The sequence below is a fragment of the Phodopus roborovskii genome, unplaced genomic scaffold (assembly GCF_943737965.1).
Source record: "Phodopus roborovskii unplaced genomic scaffold, PHOROB, whole genome shotgun sequence".
Taxonomy (NCBI): Eukaryota; Metazoa; Chordata; class Mammalia; order Rodentia; family Cricetidae; genus Phodopus; species Phodopus roborovskii.
In genome coordinates this window covers 1,073,127-1,094,420 of record NW_026125052.1, presented here as the reverse complement: position 1 = coordinate 1,094,420, position 21,294 = coordinate 1,073,127, and the positions used below count along the sequence as shown (strand labels likewise).

General features: G+C 37.9%; 1 protein-coding gene across 1 annotated transcript in view; it reads right to left on the bottom strand.

The window, feature by feature from the left end:
- The window catches only part of Acaca (acetyl-CoA carboxylase alpha), a 263,758-nt gene that overhangs the window by 73,618 nt on the left and 168,846 nt on the right, over positions 1-21,294 (bottom strand). Inside the window, exons 36-41 of the mRNA XM_051183059.1 lie at positions 19,371-19,412; positions 17,629-17,844; positions 16,408-16,563; positions 13,279-13,482; positions 8,247-8,402; positions 6,477-6,623 (exon numbers count right to left, since the gene is read on the bottom strand). Coding sequence (XP_051039016.1) covers positions 6,477-6,623; positions 8,247-8,402; positions 13,279-13,482; positions 16,408-16,563; positions 17,629-17,844; positions 19,371-19,412 — 921 coding nt within the window. The remainder of the gene's footprint in view (positions 1-6,476; positions 6,624-8,246; positions 8,403-13,278; positions 13,483-16,407; positions 16,564-17,628; positions 17,845-19,370; positions 19,413-21,294) is intronic.

Here is a 21,294-nt window from a genome sequence, read left to right as displayed (position 1 = left end):
AAAAGACAAACTAACTTCAAAAGAATTAAAGAAAACAATACAATTTATCTCGATTAACTTCACATCCTTGAAGCTATTTTGAGGTTGAGTTAAAAAACGATATATAAAAATATAGTGTCAATCCAGAAAAATACCTGAGTCCTGTGTTCAGGAGAAACAAGCCATCATTTTTATTATTCAAGCCCACAGACACTCTCCAGGCAGTTTTAGACAGTATTGGTATTGTGAGAATTTGAGTTCATGATAAGCCAAGTTGTATAAGTCACTATGACCAAATACCCAGCTAAAGCAAACTTAAGAGGATTTTATTTTAGCTCAGGTTTAAGAGGGGATACACTGGACAGGTGTGGTGGCAGATGGATCTCTATGAGAGAAACCTCCTTATCTTGAAAAGAAAAGAAAGAAAGAGAGTAACACTGTCTGCAGTCAGGAAGCAGATAGCATTCAATGGAAGTCTGTATTCCATAGGAAATGGGTCACCATAGTCAGGAAGGAATTTCCTCAGGAGATAAATCTCTGTGTGAGTCTGAGACAGAAGTATGTCTTCTAGGTGATTCTTACACCAGTTAGATTGACAATGAAGATTAACCATCACATCAACCAATTCTTTGGTATGGAAAGGGCCAGGCCTGTCACCATCATAATCTTTTCTCTCCCTCTCCCACTTGAGAGGAGTCTTTCCACATATTCCTGGCTGTCCTAGAACTATGTAGACCATGATGGCCTTGAATTCACAAGATCCACCTACCTCTGCATCCCAAGTACTAGGAAACATTCTTTAATGCTTACATTAAATTTTCAAAGAAGCTGGGTGGTGGTGGTTCATGCCTTTAATCCCAGGAGGCAGAGGCAGTTGGATCCCTTAGAGTCTGAGACTAGCCTGGTCTACAAACTGAGTTCCAGGACAGTCAGAAAACACACACACACACACACACACACACACACATACACACACACACACCCACACCCCCACCCCCACACACCACACACAGTCTCAAAAAACTGAAACAATAAAATAACAACAAAAACTTTCAAAGGAATATAGTCTCAATCGAGAAGCACAGTCACAATGGTAGGATCTTAGTGGTTGGTAATTAATGTTTCTTCATATTTTTCCTCTATTGTTTAAAGAATTTTATAATTAAATTCAAGACATCTTGATATGAAGTTCAGTAGAAAAGGCACTTGCTACTAAGATTGCTAACCTGATTTTGAGACCCGAGACACACAGTCGAAGGAAAGAAACAATTCCCACAAGTTGTCATCTGATATTCACCTGTGTGCCATGGTATATACACACATAGGTGCACTAAATAAGTAAGTATAATAAAGGATGGTAGCACACTGCAAACAGTTAAATGACAATTAAATACAGATACAGGTAGGCTAAGCAGTTTCAAAGGTGAATTCCTAATATCTACTTCCCCACGATTTCCCCCTGAGACTATAAAACAGAAATGAAATAAAGATACCAGTCATGATGGCAGCTAGTCCTTAAATTTTAATTTATTTCCTATGTGAGCATTCTCTTCTTTAGAAAAAAAAAAAAAAAAAAAAAAAGTGCCAGGTCATGATGTGGATGCAACACAGCTTGAGTTAAAATGATCATTACAGGAACATTAGGAAAAAAACCTACCATGCCAACAACAAGAAAATAATAAAAGGGAATGAAGGAAACAAGTAGGTTTGCTTTAAACTGGGGAATTCAAAAAGCCTGTCTGAATGAATGTTAACACCGCTGAGAAGGAAAAACCCTGACACCTAGTGCCCATCTGGAAAAACGAAGCCTTGGGGCCTAGCTAATTTCTTTGCATGACAGCTTATGCAGAGGTGACTATTCAAATGCATTAAATGTAAAATATACTTTTCTCCCAGGGGGTTAAAGAAAAAATTCTTATGCCATGCTAGGATGGCAGTCTGTCAATGCCACTCCTGTTTGGGGGTGCCTCATTATTATAACTATTTCTAAGCACAGTGTTTTCTCATCTCCAGTTTTTCATGATGGCAAAAACAATGGAAAGGGATGTTAAAAGCCCATGTTCTAGGAACTTGATCTCCATCAGCAGTAAAATTTCTGTAAGAGCTGCCTCTTTATCACATTTTCATCATTACAGATTACTGATCAAGTTCAAATAACTGTAAAAATGAAATAAAATAAAACACTAGGGGACTTACTTCAGAACAAATAAGAATGTAACCACATAAGAGCCAGGCTTTTCCTTTGTCCTAACAGGCAAAGTTAAATTGTTCTCTGTCAAGTCCATTACAGCCTTTTGCTTGATCTTAGCCTGAGCTTTTTAATAACTGGGCTTAGTACAAAAAGCAACTGTGCTGGATTGCAAAGTGTTACTCAAAATGCAATTACAGATTCCACCAAATGATCAAAATAGGTTAGCAAACTGATAGAAAAATGAAAACAATTCCTCTAAAACAGAGAAGTAGTAAAGCATACTGGATGGATACCTATGTTTCTTCTGCAGCTCCACAGCACACATTCATCTAGCTATGTATTTACATACAGTCTCATCATTGCTGCATCAGAGCAGCGAGAAAGGAAATCAGTTAGTCTCTGTTGCAATCACATTTTCCTCAATTTTCATCTTTACTTGAAACTATTAAGAAAATCCCAGGGAAGTCATCTTTAGAGCTATTTGCAAGTAATGTAGTTCACAGATTTGGTCCACATCGTTCTTATCCCCACTCTAAATTCATATTAAATGCAAGCTATTCAAACCTGACAATGAGAAAAAAAGTATCCTATACTTCTCACCAGGGATTAGGTAGCATTTCCTTAGTTACATCTTTCTTGATGGGAAAGGGACACTAGGAAAACAGGAAGAAGAAAGTAAGCTAACACAGAACCAGACAAGGTCTTTCTCATGCTTTTCACATAGGCACAAATGTTCAGAATGCAGGTCACATCTCTGCTGAAATAGCCAATATCTTCCTCAAATGGCAAACAGGTTACCTAAAACTAAATGGAACTGAATCAGCCCAAGTTCTGGCCCTATCACCATTTTACCTATTTACCACCCTATGAAAAAAGTTAGGGAAGAAAGGCCGGGCAACAATGTTCTGATAAGTGCATATTTTCTGCCTCTGGCTATAAGGAGAAGCACCTCAATTCATGGGAAAAAACTATACAGAGATCTTGTGTTTTACCCTCATTTCTAATATCCACGTGCTGGCGTTTAAACCCAGAAACTCCAATACTTGAAGGTAATTCAGTATCACCTACAATGACGACCTGGTAGTGCCATCACTCTGGAGAACACCACATTATGATGATTTAATGTCTATGTAGCATCAATGCATTTACATTGAGCCTTGGCTCTCAGAACATTAACAGGTCAATTTCTTATTCCTTTTAAAATAAAACTACTTCTCAAGGCTCTGGTCTGATGCCCATTCTCTTTGGCAAAGGACAGATTTGCTCCAAATCCCATCAGCATGAACTCACTTTGTTCTCACACCATTCTTCAGATAATATGTAGAGTGCTGGGCTCATGACTAACTTGTCGCTTTGGCCAAAGAAAATTAAACTGCAGTAGTAGAAAGTCAACGTGGCCTGATAAAACTGGTCTCAGCATGAGGAAATATATCCTACTGACACCTCGTCATCTCTCATGTACACCTGTCCCTCAGAGTAGAACAATGAAACTCGATCCTTAGACTGGCGAGTCTCTCAATAGACACACTCCATTGTATGTCCAAGCTATTGGTAGCAGAGTTTGATTCTAATACCTTAACCTCATTCCTGTCATGCAGTATCCATAATCTAGTTAAGGTCACTGACCTCACCAGTCATCCTGGGCATCAGTTATTGACTGTTCACAAAAGACGATCAGTCTCACGCTTTCTGAACTCTTAGGATCAGAAACAGCAAGCTAACATTGCAGGCGCAATCCTAGTCAGTCATTTGAAGAAAAGGAAAAGAGAACAAAGAAAACATGTAACTTAGAGAAAGAGAGAATAATGTGAAAAGTGATACAAAGCAATGGTTATTTCCACAAATGCTGTTCTTTCTGGTTTTACAACTATTAGGACATTGGACAAAAGAAAACCTGTGGTCACTACTATAGATGGCCACTCACTGCAATAGCCACTCCTTTTTATACTTAGGTTTGCTAGGTCTTAAAGGGGTTAAAAAGAAAACCTTTAATTTTTTTTGATCTCGTGTGTGTGTGTGTGTGTGTGTGTGTGTGTGTGTGTGTGTGTGTGTGTGGTCTTTGGGTACAGAGTTCCGTATAATAAGACTATTTGTATTCATACTGGCAGAGTAAACACTACATGTTCATGCCCAGGCAGCTCTGTGCTTGTAATTTCAGCAAGAACACAGCTCTGTCCCTCTGGGATTTCACTATTCCCCCAGTCTCCATTCGCTTAAACACAGAATGAGAACAGAGAAAGCAGGAGAAGAAAGACCATGGCAAGAGGTTTCATATAGCAATGCAGCTAGTTTTCACGTGGCAAAAAAACAAAAACAACAACAACAAAACCCCCAAAAACCCAACTTCATTTTGTGTTTTAATTATATTAGTTAAAACCATTTTACTCTCAGCCTCATGTTCACAAGGCTGCTTTCTAATCAATGAATCAAAATTACAGACTAGCACAACAAAGCTTCTTTTTGCTGCTGAGGGGCGTGCAAACAGAAGCCATATAGCAGATACAAAGTTCCTCTGCTTCAACTTTGTGTGATAATGCTTATGCATTTACACTTGGCAACACCTGCCACCTACACCCATCGTCTTGGAAGAATTCATACAACTCTAAGGCTCTCCATTTGGCCCAGGGCTTTTCTCCATCCTAATGCTACATCACCTGCTCTTGCAGTCTATGCTGTGGTACTCAACAGTCATATACCTTGCACACAGAACAAATATTTTTGAAAAGAATACTGGACCTGGGCTTGGCGGCACATGCCTCTACAGCAGAAACAACAGAGTTCAAAGACTGTGTGTTCTACACTGTGAGTTCTAGGACAGCCAGGGCTACAAAGAGAGACCCTACTTCTAAAGAACCAAAAAACATACTCAACACAATGAGAAAAATTCACACAGCATCTCTAGTAATCAGCCAGCTTGCCTATGTTAACACCAAAATAAAGATTATTATTATCTTTGTTTTTGGTTTTTTAAGACAAAGTTTATCAGTATAACCCTATCTATCCTGGAATTCGCTTTGTAGGCCAGGCTGGCTTCAAACTCAGAAGAACCAGAGAACCTGCTTCTATCTCTCAAGTGCTAGGATTAAAGGTATGCACCACTATAGCATGGCTCAGATAAACAATATTTTAAGGAATGAGTTTAGCTAGGGGTTATATTTGAATCTACAATAAAAATACCTGTATTTTTACCATTGCTATAATTACACCTTAGAAGCATAGCCAAAAACTTAAGGATCTTATTGTATGGAAAAGAATATGAGGGGACATAGGAGAATTTGTCTTTACGTCATTACTAATATGGTACTACATGAGAAAGGTTATTAGTTCTAGAAAATGCTTTCTGTTTTGTTTCAAGACAGGGATGCATGCTGCCCAGGTTAACCTTGAACTTCTAATTTTCATTGTCTCTCAGTTTCTAAATGCTGGTATGTGACACAACACATGGATAGAAAATTTGTTTATTTTAAAAATTCTAAGACTTTTAATAGCTAATAATCTATTATTATATCTTTATTTGAAACAAATTTTAAAATATATTTTGGTCATAATCCCCTACCCTAGTCTTTCTATGTCCTCTCCCTGCCCCTCTCCACCCAAGTTTAAGGTTTTAATAACTATCAGAATTAGGCAGGTGTGATGACACACTAATCCCAGCACTCAGAAGACAGAGGCAGGAGGGTCTTTGTGGGTGTAAAGCCAGTCTGGTCTATGTAGTGAGTTCCAGGCCACCCAAGCTTATGTATTGAGTGAGACTTTATCACAAAACAAACAAATGAATGAATAAATGACTTTTTGTTGTTGTTTTTTAAACTGTTGGCTTTCACTGAGCCCTTTAGAATTTATCATATTCATAATATCACCAAATCCAACGAATCAAGTATAAAAAAGAATAGCTTAAAAAAAAAATCTCAAAATTCCTAACTTAATAAAAAAGGATGATAATCTATTCTCATGTATCTTTAATTATGAACTCATCAATCTTACTCCACTTAAAATCCAACCTTCATCTCTATTTTGAAGCAAATTTTTAAACATTAGATCTTTGATCTGTAAAGATGTTGTATGTATGCCCATCAAAAAATAATATTCTTTTTCTAAAAGCAAAAAGCAAAATTGTAATACCATTATTATACCTAAAAAATTCACAGTAATTTCTTGGTTTGGTCCATTCTCTCAAGGAGCAAACCGACCAAGAAAGCTGTCCTGACTCTGCCACTTGAATCTTAATTGCTATTATGTAATGACAGCTCTCATGGAAGGTACTAGTGGACACAGAGACAAAAAGGGAGAATTATTATCTACTTGCCTCATTTCCTCCTGGAAGCCTGTTCATATGGACCAGTTGGCCTTGATCATCCAATACCAGCTCAGTGTACGTCAGCATGTCGGAAGGCAGAGGAGGTGAGGGAAGGAATGCTTGAGTGGACATAGACTCCCAGAGTTTGATGAGCGACTAATAGGAGAAAGAAGTTTGACTTGTCAGTGACAATTAACATTTCAACACAGATAAAAATCAATCAGTTTTGGTCACTCTGACTCTACTTTGTTTTCTAAGAGCTCTAGGGAGAGTGTAAGCCTTAGACTAAATGCTCCAATCTTTATTCCTAGCAAACATAACCTTGTAGCCATTTTTATAGCATTTTCAGTTATGTAAAAAGTCAGGTACTTCCCCAGTACAGTCAAACTACTGAATGAGTATGAAATAGCATTGGAGCATTAACACATATGAAAGCCCTAATACCAGACCAGGGAGAATAAAATAAAAAATTCAAATAAACAGCATCAGCCAGGTGTGGTGGCTCATGTCTTTTAATCTCCTCCTCAGTGCTGGGAGGCTGAGGCAGGTTCATCTCTGTGAGGTCTAGGCCAGCCAAAGAAAGTTAAGCGAGACCCTGACTCAAACAAAACAAATAAAACCAAATAAATACCATCATCTTTTCTTAAAAGTGTATGTATCTGTGTGTGAGAGGGCAAGGATCTTAGGGAAACTTGGCAGTAGAAAATTTTCAAAAAAAGCAGATAGAACATTCTGCTACTACAACCAAATCCAAGAAAGCCAGGGATAGGTTTCTACTATAGGTTAAGGGAAGACTCCTTTATTACTTTTCACAGCAATAGCACCCCCTGACAGAAATTAGTTAAGATGTATATAACTACAAGTATAGATCAAATTTCAAATTTGAGAATACAGACATATCCATGCATTTGTAAAAAACATCCATGATTTCCATTTCCTACTTCTTACGTAAATAAATCAACTTGTTTATGAAGCTGTGTCCTAGCTCTGTCCCTTGTCAATTACAAAACAACTTACATAGCACTGACACTGAGAATCAACCATACTCAGTTGTCAGGGTAAAGACACTGTAAAATGGAGATAATGTGTGAAGGTCAGTGTGTTCTGAGATAGGATAAATAAATGTTTACATAAAGGTAAACTGTTTTTGTGAATACTACAGGAATCACAGATTACTAAACAAGTCCAAAGATAAATATTACATTAAGATTCAAATGTGGTAATATTGATAATACTGACTAAGAAACTTGAAAAATTCTATATCAAGGATATTGTTAAAAAGAAACCCCATATTATATGATGCTAGGCTTTAGAGAGGGTTTGCCATCATAAAGATTGAGGAATTTATTTCCATATGGGGGAATGTCACACTCTTCTCATGCTAGGTTTTTATTCAACTATAGTAGATCTACAAAAGAAGTTATACTTTAATATATATATAGTGGCAATACCCATTTGTCTATGTTACCTATAATGACTCTCATCTTGGCTTAGGCTAAGGGACCATCCTGGAAAGTAGGAAAATGAAAATTTGTTCCATCCTTCCTTTTAAAAATCTATAAACAGACTCAATACATGTCCTCACACAGGTCTTTGTATGGGTTTACTCTCTTCTCATGCAGGACTTGGATTAGAAGAAACTAAAACCATCAACAAGACAGAAATTAGAATATTGTCAAGATACTTCCTACCACTGTGAGTGCCCTTCTTTAGGCCGGACCTGGTAGAAATTCAGGGAAACCTCGTTTCCTTATAACTCCTGCCCACTGGCCACTTTACCTGTCGAAACATCTCTGGAATATCGTATATATACGTTGTTCCTAAAGACTGTGCCTGAAACCTCTTTGACTGAAGAAGGTCTTTGGTCACATATGGAGTATTGATTAACATTCCATGCAGTGGTCCCTGCTTGTCTCCATATGCCTGAAACATGATCTGTGGGGGAAAAACACAATGCATAGTCAGTTAAGAGACAGACAGAAAATGAAACAACTGCCTAAAGCATTGTTTTCCACACTGTTATTTATTGAAAAGCTGTTGGGGGTAGAGGAAGTGTTTAATGGTGGAGACTTGCCTCATGACATTGGCTATTTGGTGTTATCCCTTTTCTGCCAGTTAACTGACTCTAAAATAGTGATGTGTAACCAACCAGGCATATATACTAGGCTGTGCTTAGTTTGGGATTAGGTGAGATCAACAAGCAGGTCCAGTGTAAATTTCACGTCTTGGAGACAAAGTGATGGCATATGTCTTCTAAAGTGACTTGAATCACTGACACTAAAAAAATGAAGCATGCCAGCTAACTAGACAGAATAGTTCTAGCATTTAAATCAAGGAACAGCTATGCTAGAGGTAATTCTTACTCTTGGGTCAGATCAAGGTTCTAGCACTTGATAATGTATTAGTCTCTTGATTAGAAGGTGCTTTGTAGTATTATTAGCCACACAAAAGCCTCAAATATTTTTACCAGAGTAAGTAAATTTCATCCACTCACTTAATTAATTCTTGTTAGCTCATACGACACAGTCTGTGATAAAAATCACTATATTTTATTAAATTTCATATTAAACTATATATATTTCTCTATAGTATACTGTCTATAACTAGTGTATTCCTGCAATTGCTGGATTGTCACATAATGAAATCACCACACCAGTTTTTAATCATTTTTAACTCAAATATTTCTAGAAGAGTACTTCATACTCCATATATTTAGCTAGTTTTATTTGCTCATGAATATTTATAAGGGATGCCATTATTTCAATTCAATTAATATTTATTGAGTACTCAGAGGTTGTATAACACTAAACTAGGCACTTTATGTATGAACACATAAAATATAGATTCCCAACATACTGAATACAAATGGAGATTGGAATGAAAAAGTATATATATATATATACATATATATATATATATATATATATATATATATATATATATATGTTTAGACCTAAAATATAAGCATGAGTGTACCATTAATGAAAAGATCCATGGATTTGATATATATGCACAAAATGGAATTAAGTACTGTCCTAAACCGAAGGTCATCTAGCTAAATGAATCCTTAGCCTCTTAGCTCAGAGGAATAAGAGTGCTCTGGTGACTTGTCAATTAGGTCTTATTCTGGACAAAACATACCCTAGGCTGATTAAAGGCTCTAAAGTGGAACCTCTACCTCACCTCTCTTCTAAAGACCAGGGAAAAAGTTACTATGTGGGAAACAGCAGCAGTAACACCACAGGAGTAACAGAACTAGTCATACTTTTAGCAGATTTCCAGTGTTTTGGCAAGGGTACAGTATGAAAAAACTGGATTTGGGACAAAGACTGAATCAGAGTAAGAAAAAGTAAAAGCAGCAGGTTTAAGACGGCAAGACAACTCAGCTAGTAAAGATACCTGCCACCAAGCCTGACAATCTGAGTTCAATGCCTGGGTCTAAAAGACCTGATTCCTACAAGCTGCGCACATCTGACCTATATGTGTGCACACGTATGCACACACACGCGCGCGCGCGCACGCACGCACGCACACACACACACACACACACACACACACATACACACACACACTTGTAAAATTTAAAGAAGCAGTGTTTCGGAATTGTATTTCTTGCTAAGACAGGCAATAGCTGTGAGTACAGGGTTTGAAACTCAATTTTGCTAAGCTCTGGGATGAGGTTAGGCTAGCCATAGTAAAGCAATATAACTATGCAGTAAGAAAAGGAACTGAAGAAAGCTGTCTGGGTATATACATTGCTGCTGGAATTTAAAATAATAACCATTTAGTGGCTTGTCAGTTTCTTATGGTAAAAATACTTACTATTAACCATCAATTAGACTCCTCTGTATTTACTCAGGAAAAATAAAAATTTATCTGTATAAAGATTTGCAAATAATAGCTGGGCATGGTAGCAGATGCCTTTAATCCCAACATTTGGAAGGCAAAGGCGGGAGGATCTTCTTAAATTTAAGGCCAGGCTGGTCTACACAGTAAGTTCCAGGACAGCCTGAGCAACATAGTGAAACCATGTCTCAAATAAAACAAAACAAAACAAAAAAACAAAGATTTACAAATGAATGCACATTACAGATACATTTCCAACAACCCAAATTTGTAAATAAAACTCCAATAATTGAAAGGATATAAACATTTTGGTAAATCTACAAAATGTAATACTACCCAACAATGAAAAGGAGAATATTCACAGTCCTTGCAACATAGATAAACCCCCAAAACATTATGTTAAACAAAACAAGTAGGATACAGAATAGTTTGAATTGTCTGATCTCATTTACACACAACTACAGGACAGGCAAAACTAATCTACAGCAATAGAAAGCAGATCAGTAGGTGCTTAAGCCTTTCACTGCAAAGTATGAAAAACTTTGTGGGGTAACAAGAAGTTCTTTATCATGACTGTGATGACAGTTACATATCATACACAACTGTCAAAGCTTGATCAAATCAAGTAAAACAATGAATCCATTTTGGTACTTGCAAACTATATTAAAAATACAAACTCACTAAGGAAGACTTTGAACTGTTCTCTTTACTTTCCTTACTAGAGTCAATTCATTTAAGTATCGGACTATTCAAACTTTTCTCCCTGCTTTGAACATTGTCCATTATAGCCTATAGAACAAAGACTATACAAGAAATATGAAGCCAGGTGCTGGGGGTACAAGCCTTTAATCCCAGCACTTGGGAGGTAGAGACAGGCAAATCTCTGTGAGTTCAAGGCCAGCCCGGTCCTCAGAATGAGTTCCAGGGAAGCCTCCACAGCTACAGAGACACCCTGTCATGAAAAACAAAACAAAAAGTAAGAAAAAGAAAAAAAGAAAGAAACATGAAACTCCAGCTGATTATCTTTTCTTCTTATTGGCAATAAATAACATACTAGGGCAAAAGTTTGGTAGTAATGGATCCTAACTGAAGCCCCGAATGACCAGTTATATTAGCTCCATTTTCTCCTAAGATGAACATGGTAATTAAAAGTTGGTAGAGGTTACGTTTTACAAGTTTAAAAACATGCACAGGTTTTATTTATACCTCCCACTGATGGCTATAGCAGGGCTTCTCTTAGAGAATTATCTCTGACCTACATAGTGGGTATCCTTAGAGCCCTGTATATATTTTACTTTATGATGATGTCTCTTATCATATCATAGAAACATCAATTACTCATTTGTCTTTTCCCATTGATATATATTTCTTAAGGAGGAACTGCTTTGTATACATAGTTCCTGACACACTACATGTAGTCAGTAAATATTAAATAAGCAAATGAGATGATAAACATGGTTCTGTATAATCTCAATTTCCTATGATTCACTAAGGAAAGAGTAAATGAAGTTCAGTGATAAGCACCAAGTAGGCATTGGTGCATGGGAACTGGCTGGAGGCTGCTCTGTGGTCAGTTTCCACCTCTACCACTGCTTACAACCTAGCTTCCATACTGCAGCAAGGTTTGGCAACCTCCAGGGCTTTTTAAATATGCTGGTCCCCTTCAGTTCGAGGGCAGCTTATTCACTCTTGAAGATGCCTATTTAGTGTTTATTTTGTGCTAGGCGCAATACTAAATCTCTGCTGAAAGCACCTGTGCCTTTCATGTGCCTGTGTCACCACCAACCAGCATCAGGGAAATCTAAGAGCTTTCTAATAAAAAGAAATGGAAAAAAAGAAGAAAGTTATGAAGAAAAAACATTTATCAAAAACATTAAAATCTCAAGTGGCCCTCTTATTTTACAGAAGAATAGGCCTGCCTTGAAGCCATTGTAGAAGTTAATTAAAAGCATCCCTAACCATGGAAAGCCCTGACTGAAAATGTCCTTAAGGTTATCCTGGAAAACATCACATGCAGCAAAAATTATTGAGCACTCTTTTTCTTGCTCGCGCCCCTGTGCTCTGTGAATGCTGTTCTAACTGCCAACTTCTTAAAGGATATATTTCTTTGATCATCTAACTGAGGAGTAAAGAACAAAATAAAAGGTCACTAAGAAAACTGCCTAAATTAGGATTTTAAAAATTTATCTCCAAAACAAAGACCAAAAAAAAAACGTTTTTTCCTACTTCCACTAATCTCTTCCCAGGAACAAATGCACAACAGTCTAAAACCCATGTTTGTGCATTTTGGTCCAAGTCAACCCTGTATCAGGAGTATCTCTGAAGATGTAACCCATACCATTAAAAATAGCCCAAATGTTTAGGAACTAAGGTGGCAAGCCAATTAAAATAAAATGCTCTGTCATCATAGAATCAGCATGCATATTCATTTTTCATTTCTGCATTCCCAAATTTTTTCTCTTGGAAAATTAGTTATAGTTTGCCCCTTTGCTTATGTATACAGTACTCTGGACTCTGTGAAGGAAGTGAGCAAGAGTAAATGGAATAGGCCGGGTACAAGTATGAAGAAGACACTGCTTGGCCCTGCTCCTGATATGATACTATGCTGAAATTTCCCCCTTTTAAAAACAGAGTTGGAGATAAATCCCAGCAAATCCCCTTTCCTCATCTGCCAGTGAAAGGCTACACCGAAAACAGGAAAACAAATCAGACTAGGAAGTCTGTATTACTTAGCACCAGAGACTCTGGAAGCAATAAACATCTGAACTGCACAATTACCTGTGGAATTGGTTCAGCTGGCCTGTTACTGCTCATCAATATTTGATAAAAGGTTAAGGTTTCTTAATATGCTTGATCAAGAGGCACAAAGATGTTTTCAAATGCAAAGGGTAAACCATGGGATTTTGGGGTCATTTTATATGTTGGACCAAATCAAATCTTGGAGGAGTCTACTTGACTACTGTACCTGTGCTGTCCTAGAGTCAGTCACTTCCTTATACAGGCTGATGTCCAAGTAATAGCCAGACTCGTTTGTCAGGAAGAGGCGGATGGGAATTGCTTTTCCAGTTGTTGTCAGGCGAATGTTGATTTTCAGTTCTGCCTGGAGGACGCGCAATTTCCACAGCCGACTTCCATAGCGCATTACCATGCTTCGTACAGATTCTTCAATCTGACACAGACACAATACCAAGTGTAAAACCAAAATACTTTGTAACTAAAATTTCTTGTAAGTTTGCCCATTTTTGTAAAAAGAGCATTGGAAAAGATGATGGTTTATGGAGATATGTACCACACTTACACCTTACAAAGAGAATTCATATGGTTTGTTCTCCCTGTCCCAGTTGGTTTTTATAGTCAATCTGACACAACACAGTCACCTGGAAAGACGGAAACCTCGAATGAAGGATGATTGCGTTGGTTAAACTGCCTTGATAGATTAAGAGGGCCCAGGTCACTGCAGGAAGCACTATCCCTAGGTGGGTGGGTTGGGCTGTATATAATAAGAAAGTTAACTGAGTGTGAGCTAGTAAGCAGCCTTCCTACCTTAAGTTCCTGACCTGACTTTCTTCAATTATGGACTGTGATCTGGAAGTAGAAGCTGAAATAAACCCTTTCCTTCCTTATATTGATTTTGGTTATAGTTTTTTTTTTTATCAAAGCAGGAGAAAGAAACTAGGACACTCCCCAACTTACTCTTGCTTGGAACAAGTTAGAAGCAATTTCATGCTGGTTTGGTATTTGAGTGGTTTTCTGACTACAACCCCAAAATCTGTACAATTCATTCCCCTTTCCCAATTATATTCATACTCTATATCAAAGATCTGCAATATCTAAAATTAAAAGCCAGGGGATTTAAGAGAAAGCCCCAAATAAGAATAAAATCCCTGGTTAAATAGCTATTAAGTAGCATTTCTATGCATGGTAACTATGTTTCATTGCACTTACAGGACCTTAAATCAACATAGCAATTACCACCATGAGCTTTTTTTCCACAAAATTTTATTAAACTTGATAATGTATGTCTCTTAGTAAATTGCACAAATTAAAGAAAGGCAATTTGTAGGTTGTACCAAAACGTTCCCTCTAAACATTAGTACTCTAAAGTTTGGTCACTGCCAAGTCCAACTAGGATTTACAGAGATGAGGTATTCCCTCATTTCCGTGAAGCTTTGCACTGAGCTTGGTTCTCCTAGTTTTCAGTGTTCAAAAACTTAGTTTTACTGGATATCCTTCGATATCCTTCGAAGTGACTTTGTAGGTTGGCAAGATGGCTTCGTGGGTGGAGGCACTTGCCACCAAGCCTGAGAACTTAAAGATCCTTGAAAACCACATGGTATAAGGAGAGAACCAAGTCTCACCAAGTAAATAAATGGTGTTGTTACTAACATGCTAAAGCATTAACTGTTCCCAATAGGGCTGCAAGTACCCAGAGCATTCTGAAGGGTCTTTCTAAAGTGCTGTCTCAGCTTCTTAGATAGAAAGCCTTAAAATTACCTTACATGCCCCAATTATGGTTTCCAGTAACAGGTATTATCCAGCATGAATTCTGTTTCTGTATCACAGAACTTTAACTTAGGATAGGTTTCAAGTAGATAACTTTCCCATTCTCACACTGTGCTTGCTAACCAAGAGATGTTTATCCATTCTTTTATTGAGAGGATAAAAGCTAACAATCTGTGTATGCAGAAAACAACAGTGATCTGTGACCAGCAAGGCAGTCCAAGTATTAAGAGTGGGGCACAGAGTCTAATGTTTTAAAATAAAATTATTCATAGAGAAAAATGCTGATCTAAAAAAGCACAGTGTCCTAGTCATGCTATAAGACTTTTGGCTTTATTGGTGCTGAAGTAAAATTTTGCTGTAACAGATGAGGCAAATTGGAGACTCAAAGACAGCTTTCCAAACAGACACAATTATCCCACTATAAACTTGGGGTTTAAAGAAAAAACAGCAGGAAGCTTTCTTAGGTCTTGGGCACTAAGTTCAATTGGCAAAATCAGAAATGGGGATACAGTTAAGATGGCAGAGTGACTGGATAGTATGTACAAAGCCCTGGGTTTGATCCCCAACATGCTATAACCCAGCACTGTATAGGCCCAACACTGTATAACCTAATACTGTATATCCCAGCACTGGGTTACACTAACCCAGCATTTAGAAGGTTGAAGGAAGAGGATCAGAAGCTTAAGATCATTCTCAGCTACACAGGATGTTTGAGACTAGCTTGGGGAACATGTAATGATGTCTTAAAAAAGAAGCAGCAAAAATTCATGACCACAACTGATGTAGAGAAAGGCAGATATTGATCGACAGTCCTGTAAAAAATACATAGCAACACAGGAGAAAGGCAGAAAGATCAGGAATGAAGCCATTTGCCCTTATTCCACCTAGGAGAAAATCTAAGTACAGAATCATCTTCTCTTCCTCCCTTAAACTATCCAGAACACAGTTTAGAATACAGCCTTGGAGCCAAAAACAGACGTTATCAAGTGAAATTCTTTACAGTCAAATTCTCTCACTTTGGAGAAATAGGGTAGACATTTCAGACACTTTTGCATCTAAGAAAGGTCACACATAAGTAGCATTTAATGCATAAAGGCAATAACTTAGCCAAAGTGTCTAATAATAGCAAAATTAATTACTTTGGATGAGGAATCCCAGGGGACCATATAAAATAGGACCACACAGCAAATATAAAACTAGTATCAATGGAGAAGTTATTATACCAAATAAGTAGCATAATACCTTCAGTTTTGTAGACTTAAAAAAAAAAGATGTATTTATTTATTATGTACACAGACAGTGTTCTGGCATGTAGAGGGTTGTGAGCCACCATGTGAATGCTGGAAACTGAACTCATAACCTCTGGAAGAGCAGCCAGTGCTTTTAACCTCTGAGCCATCCCTCCAGCCCTCAAGGACTATTTTTAATGCCTAAATAAAACAATTTTGAAACTGTCCCATGAAACTAAGCCTTACAAGTAGCCTATGACTTTAGAAAATTAAGAAGCCATGAACACCTGTTTCCAAATCCAAGTGAGCCACAAACAAATGAGTCTCTGTGGGAACTGACAGGGAAACGGTGAGAAAGGTACCTTTGATGGGTCCATGATGACTGTGGGCACAAAGTTGAGGAAGATATGGTTACAATCAGTGCGGACATTTGTATTATTAAAAGCAACTTCCAGTTCATCCATGGCTTCAAGGAGCAGTCGCTCCCCTTCATTTTGTAGGTATTCAAAAGAAGCTTCCTATATGAGAAGAAAATCACCACCATTAATGTGCTTTTAAAGCAATAAAGAGGGGCTGTGGAAGTGGTTCAGTGGGTAAAGTGCTTGTTGGGAAAGCACGGGACTTGAGTTTAGATTTCCAGTGCTCATGAAAAAACTGGAGTGGTGCCCTGCATCTGTAATCCCAGCACCAGGGGGGGAGGTGGGGAATGGAGACAGGTGAATCAAAGTGTTCACTGACCAGCCAGTCCAGCTGAAACTGTAAGCTGAAACTGCAAGATACTGTCTCAAACAAAAACAAAAAACAAGGAGAAGAGTGACAGAGGTGCATGTGCGCACACACACTAAGTTACAAAAATAAACTGGACTGCAATAGAGAAAGATATCCTCATGTCAACTTCTGGCCTCCACATGTGCTTGAATAAGTAAGTGTACATGCATCCCATCCCCAACTCTAAAGTAATAACGCAAGAAGCAGTATGACAGAATGCTAAGTATCTGCTTACACATTGTTTACCTTTCTCTTGGTTGTAAGTCTTGACTGTGAGAGGCAAGGGCTGGCAAGGGCTAGAGAGTCTCTGCCAGCCCTTTTTCCAGCCTCTTAGGATATAATTTCCTTTAAAGGGTACAATTATTAGGCATTCCCAGAGCTGAAATCCCAGTATGATTGTTTCATATACACGAAACAGAGCTCTTTAGGGAGAAGACCTGTTTAGAATGAACAGCTAAAGGGAGCTTATGGCAATGGGATGCAATAGTTAGCATATGAGAAGCCCACACATTTAGACAGGTTTACAATGTAGTTACTGTAGTTTTCTCCTTATTCATTACCATTACCCAAGTCTTTGTGGTTTTTGTCTGCTAATCATAGTTTTCTTTCTTCAAGTAAGTGCTCTCATGCTTCTATTATCAAAAAATAAATAAATAAAATAAAATTAAATTAAAGAAAAAAAAGGAACCTTTAATCTTTGGAATATTGGGAAAGACAAAGACAAAAGCTTTGATTCAAATAGTAAAACTATGATTTTGAGCAATAACTAACTCTTTGTCCTTTCCCTCATTGGTAACTTCCCATAAAGTACCCACCTTTGTGACCAGATCAGAATGCCTGATGATTGCTCGGACAAAGAACCTGTAGTCAGTCACTTCGGTGCCCACTTCCACCTTAGCTGCCCCAAGGTACAAGTGCATCTTGTGGTTAGCACACGGAATGGCAGTGAGGTCAAAATTTCTCATCCGGTTCAGCTCTAACTGGAAAGCCAGAGCAGGCTCCAGGTGACGATAAATGCGGTCCTCCTCAAACTGAGCACAAGAATCAGAGAGAAAAACAGCTTACAAGGGGCAGTTGCAAAATCACTTTAAGACTGTGTTTGTAAAACTGATTCTTAGGGGCTGGACATGGTGGATTCACATCTGTAATTCCAGCACCCAAGAGGCCGAGGCAGGAGGATTATTCAAAGTTTGAGGCTATCATGGGGATTGGAAATGTGGCTCAGAGGTAGAGTACTTGCATAACGTGTGAATATGTGGCTTCAATCCCTAGCACCACAATAAATAACTAAAATAAAATAAAAACTACAACAAGGCTATGGGTTACATGGCGAGTTTAAGGATAGTTTAGGCTACAGGATGAAACTCCATCTACAAGAAAGAAAGGGGGGCTATAATATGCTAATAAGCCACATACAGAACCATTGTAATAGCTTACATAATAGGTGCCCTGGTTGGGCAGTGGTGGCCCACACATTTAATCCTAGCATTTGGGAAGCAGAGGCAGGTAGATCTCTGAGTTGAAGACCAGTCTGATATACAGAATGAATTCCAGGACAGCCAGGACTATTACTCAGAGAAATCTTATCCTGAAACCAGCACCACCCCTCACAGCTGTTCAAACATCTAACTGTTTCTCAAGATTTCAATATTTTTATGTTTCTGCAAATGATAATGTTCATCAAAAAAAAAACTAACAAAACAAAACAAAACCAAAGACATAAGGAGATGGATCTTCTTGAGTTTTAGGTCAGACAGGCCTACATAAGTAAGATTCTGTCCCCCCTATACCCCCCAAAAAGAAAGAAATTAAATAACAACACAAACAGAAACTTTCAATTCACTCAGATTGTGTCACATTAATTGCTATCTACTTCACATGACAGTGTTATGGGTTTACCCAAGTAGTATGAAATACTTAAGGACAGGACTCCTACCTTATCACTTAATAATAAATGAACATCATTATTTTTAGATGATACCTGGCTTTGGGGCATCCTATCCCAAGAGTTACATCATCACTTATAATAAAAAGCTCTAAAAATCCACTTTCTACACTGCTGAATATATAAATTGTTTTTGCTAGAAAGCCTGTCAATTAAGTCAACAAAAAAGACATGTAAAATATAAGCTTGTAAGAGGGAGAAATCAACATAATTTAATATTTTACACTTTAAAATTAAAAAAAAAAACAAATGGATGAAAAGAGCTGGATATAGATCAACAACTGTCTTGTAAGTGACAAGAATCCTACGTTAAAAAATAGAATAATCTTACTAATAAAGCATTCTTTAATAATATATCAAAATTATTCTGCAGGAAAGGGAATTTCTTGAAGTTATGGCGTTCTTTGGGTAAACACATTTGATCATTTCTTAAACTCTTTCTAAAGAAAGTGTGCTTTGGAGAAAAGATAATGGCAGCAATGACCTACTCATAGCACAAAAAGGGGAGGGAAAGAGGAAAGGAGGGGAGGAGGAGAGAGAGAGAAAGGGGAAGGGGAGGAGGCAGGGGAAGAACAGGGGAGAGAAAGAGGCAATGGAGTGAATCAGCCTTACCTTATCCCTTGCTCGGAATGTGAAAAATTTGGGAAATTCTCTCTGCATTAAAGAAGAAGGCAACATATGTTAGTCCTTCATGGAATGGCTTTTTGTGGACACAGCATCCGTATGGCCTCAGTCAAGTATCTAGAGGGCAGTTTCCTAGAAAACATGCTGGTTATATGAGCTTACTCCAGACCAGAGGAACCCTCTGGATAGTTTAACCCCATCATCTCCAAAGGAAAAGTTTTCATTTCATTTCTCAAGTGGAAAAAACAAAACAAACAAACAAAACCATCCTGTGTGTTACTCTTGGCACAATCTGGCAAATAAAATCAATATACCCTACACTATAACCACTGCAATGGGACTTACTAATTTCCCAAGCTTCTCCTTAAGAAAACTCTTCAATTGTAAACTAGCCAAGTAAAATTTCAGTCTGTGGTGGTTTGTCCCCACCCCCACTCCAGCATTCATTCTGAAGCCGATCATCTCTAGGATTTAATAATAACATTTCAAGACAAAGGGAATAGTCACTATTTGGTCACTATTGCTTTGCCTAGGAAAGAAAGGGGTGGGACCAGTGAACTTGAAATCATTAGGTCTTCCTGCACAGCATTACACAAGAAAGCAACCAATTTACTAGGGCCCTATTAATTAACAAAGATGAATTCAATTAGCAGAGTTCATTAGTTTCTGAAATTTAACTTATTAACACCAAATACCCCTGTTTCTCGGATGGGAAGCTCTCCTGGCAGTGCTGCAATGAGTCATTACTATTTCCTCTCTAGGAGGTTCCATTAGGCACCTTCTTCATTATGAGTGCAATATAATCAAGTGATAGTTGGCATAAAGCAGAGAGACCAGGACTAGCTAGCTACACATTTTCCAGGAGCATGAAGGAAATTCAGACTCAAAATCTACTAGTTGGAGAGAACTCTCTAGTACCTTTTAAGGGAATGGTCATAGCCTTTGCTTTAGAGGCGAGCAAGGCTTAGCTCAAGGGGAAAATCAATCCAAGTCTCTCAGGACAGGATCTCATCATGCCATCCTGGCTTGGAACTCGGGTTGCCTTTGACCTCCTCCACCTGCCTCTCAGTTCTGAGAAAGCAGGAATGCCTCACCATGACTGCCTACATTTTCCTAGTATTTTAACAGTAAGATTTAATTTAACAGACCTAGGAGTTCATTACCAATACTAGGAGAATCAAAGGTCTTTGAAAGCCCTTCAAAAGTGAAAGTGGGTTTTACCTATAACTGACATTTTACTAATAGGATTTTGTTTCCAACAATTCTTGGCACACCTCCTTCTGGCAGCCCCAAAGCCAGTGCAACACAGGATAACTTCAAAATTAACTAGGAGTGGCAGCTGAATTGTCAGTAGATTCCATACTCTGAATTTTACATCTTCTACTTTTTGTTTAATTCTAGAGAAATCTACTTTCCACATTACTACCTAAAAGGTAAAACATAACAAAAATAGAAACAAATCTGCCCATGGGGTTTCTTGAAAGAAGTCAGCAAAGTCATAACATTTCAGCACACAGTCTTCTATCTGCCTGAACTGAGTTGGTACTGATATATCATTTCTGTGTATATTTGTCCTATTTTTACTAAGAAACAAAAGAGTAGTAACTACAACTTTTTAATAGAAACTTTCTTTTCCACCAAACTAATTAATCAAAACTGTAGGCATGAAAGTCAAACAGTCTGAATGGGAATATTTTCAATGCACATAATGAAAGGGCTACCTTTTGGCAGAGGGAAAGGTATCTGTAAGATAACAAAACAGAGTTAAAGTAGCAATTTAATAAACCACTTTCACTGCATGTGGTAGTGCATAGGACTAAGGAATTAGAGGCAAGTGGATCTCTGCATCCCAGAACAGCCAAGGCTACATAGTAAGCCACTATCTAAAAACAAACACCTAAACAACAAGAAG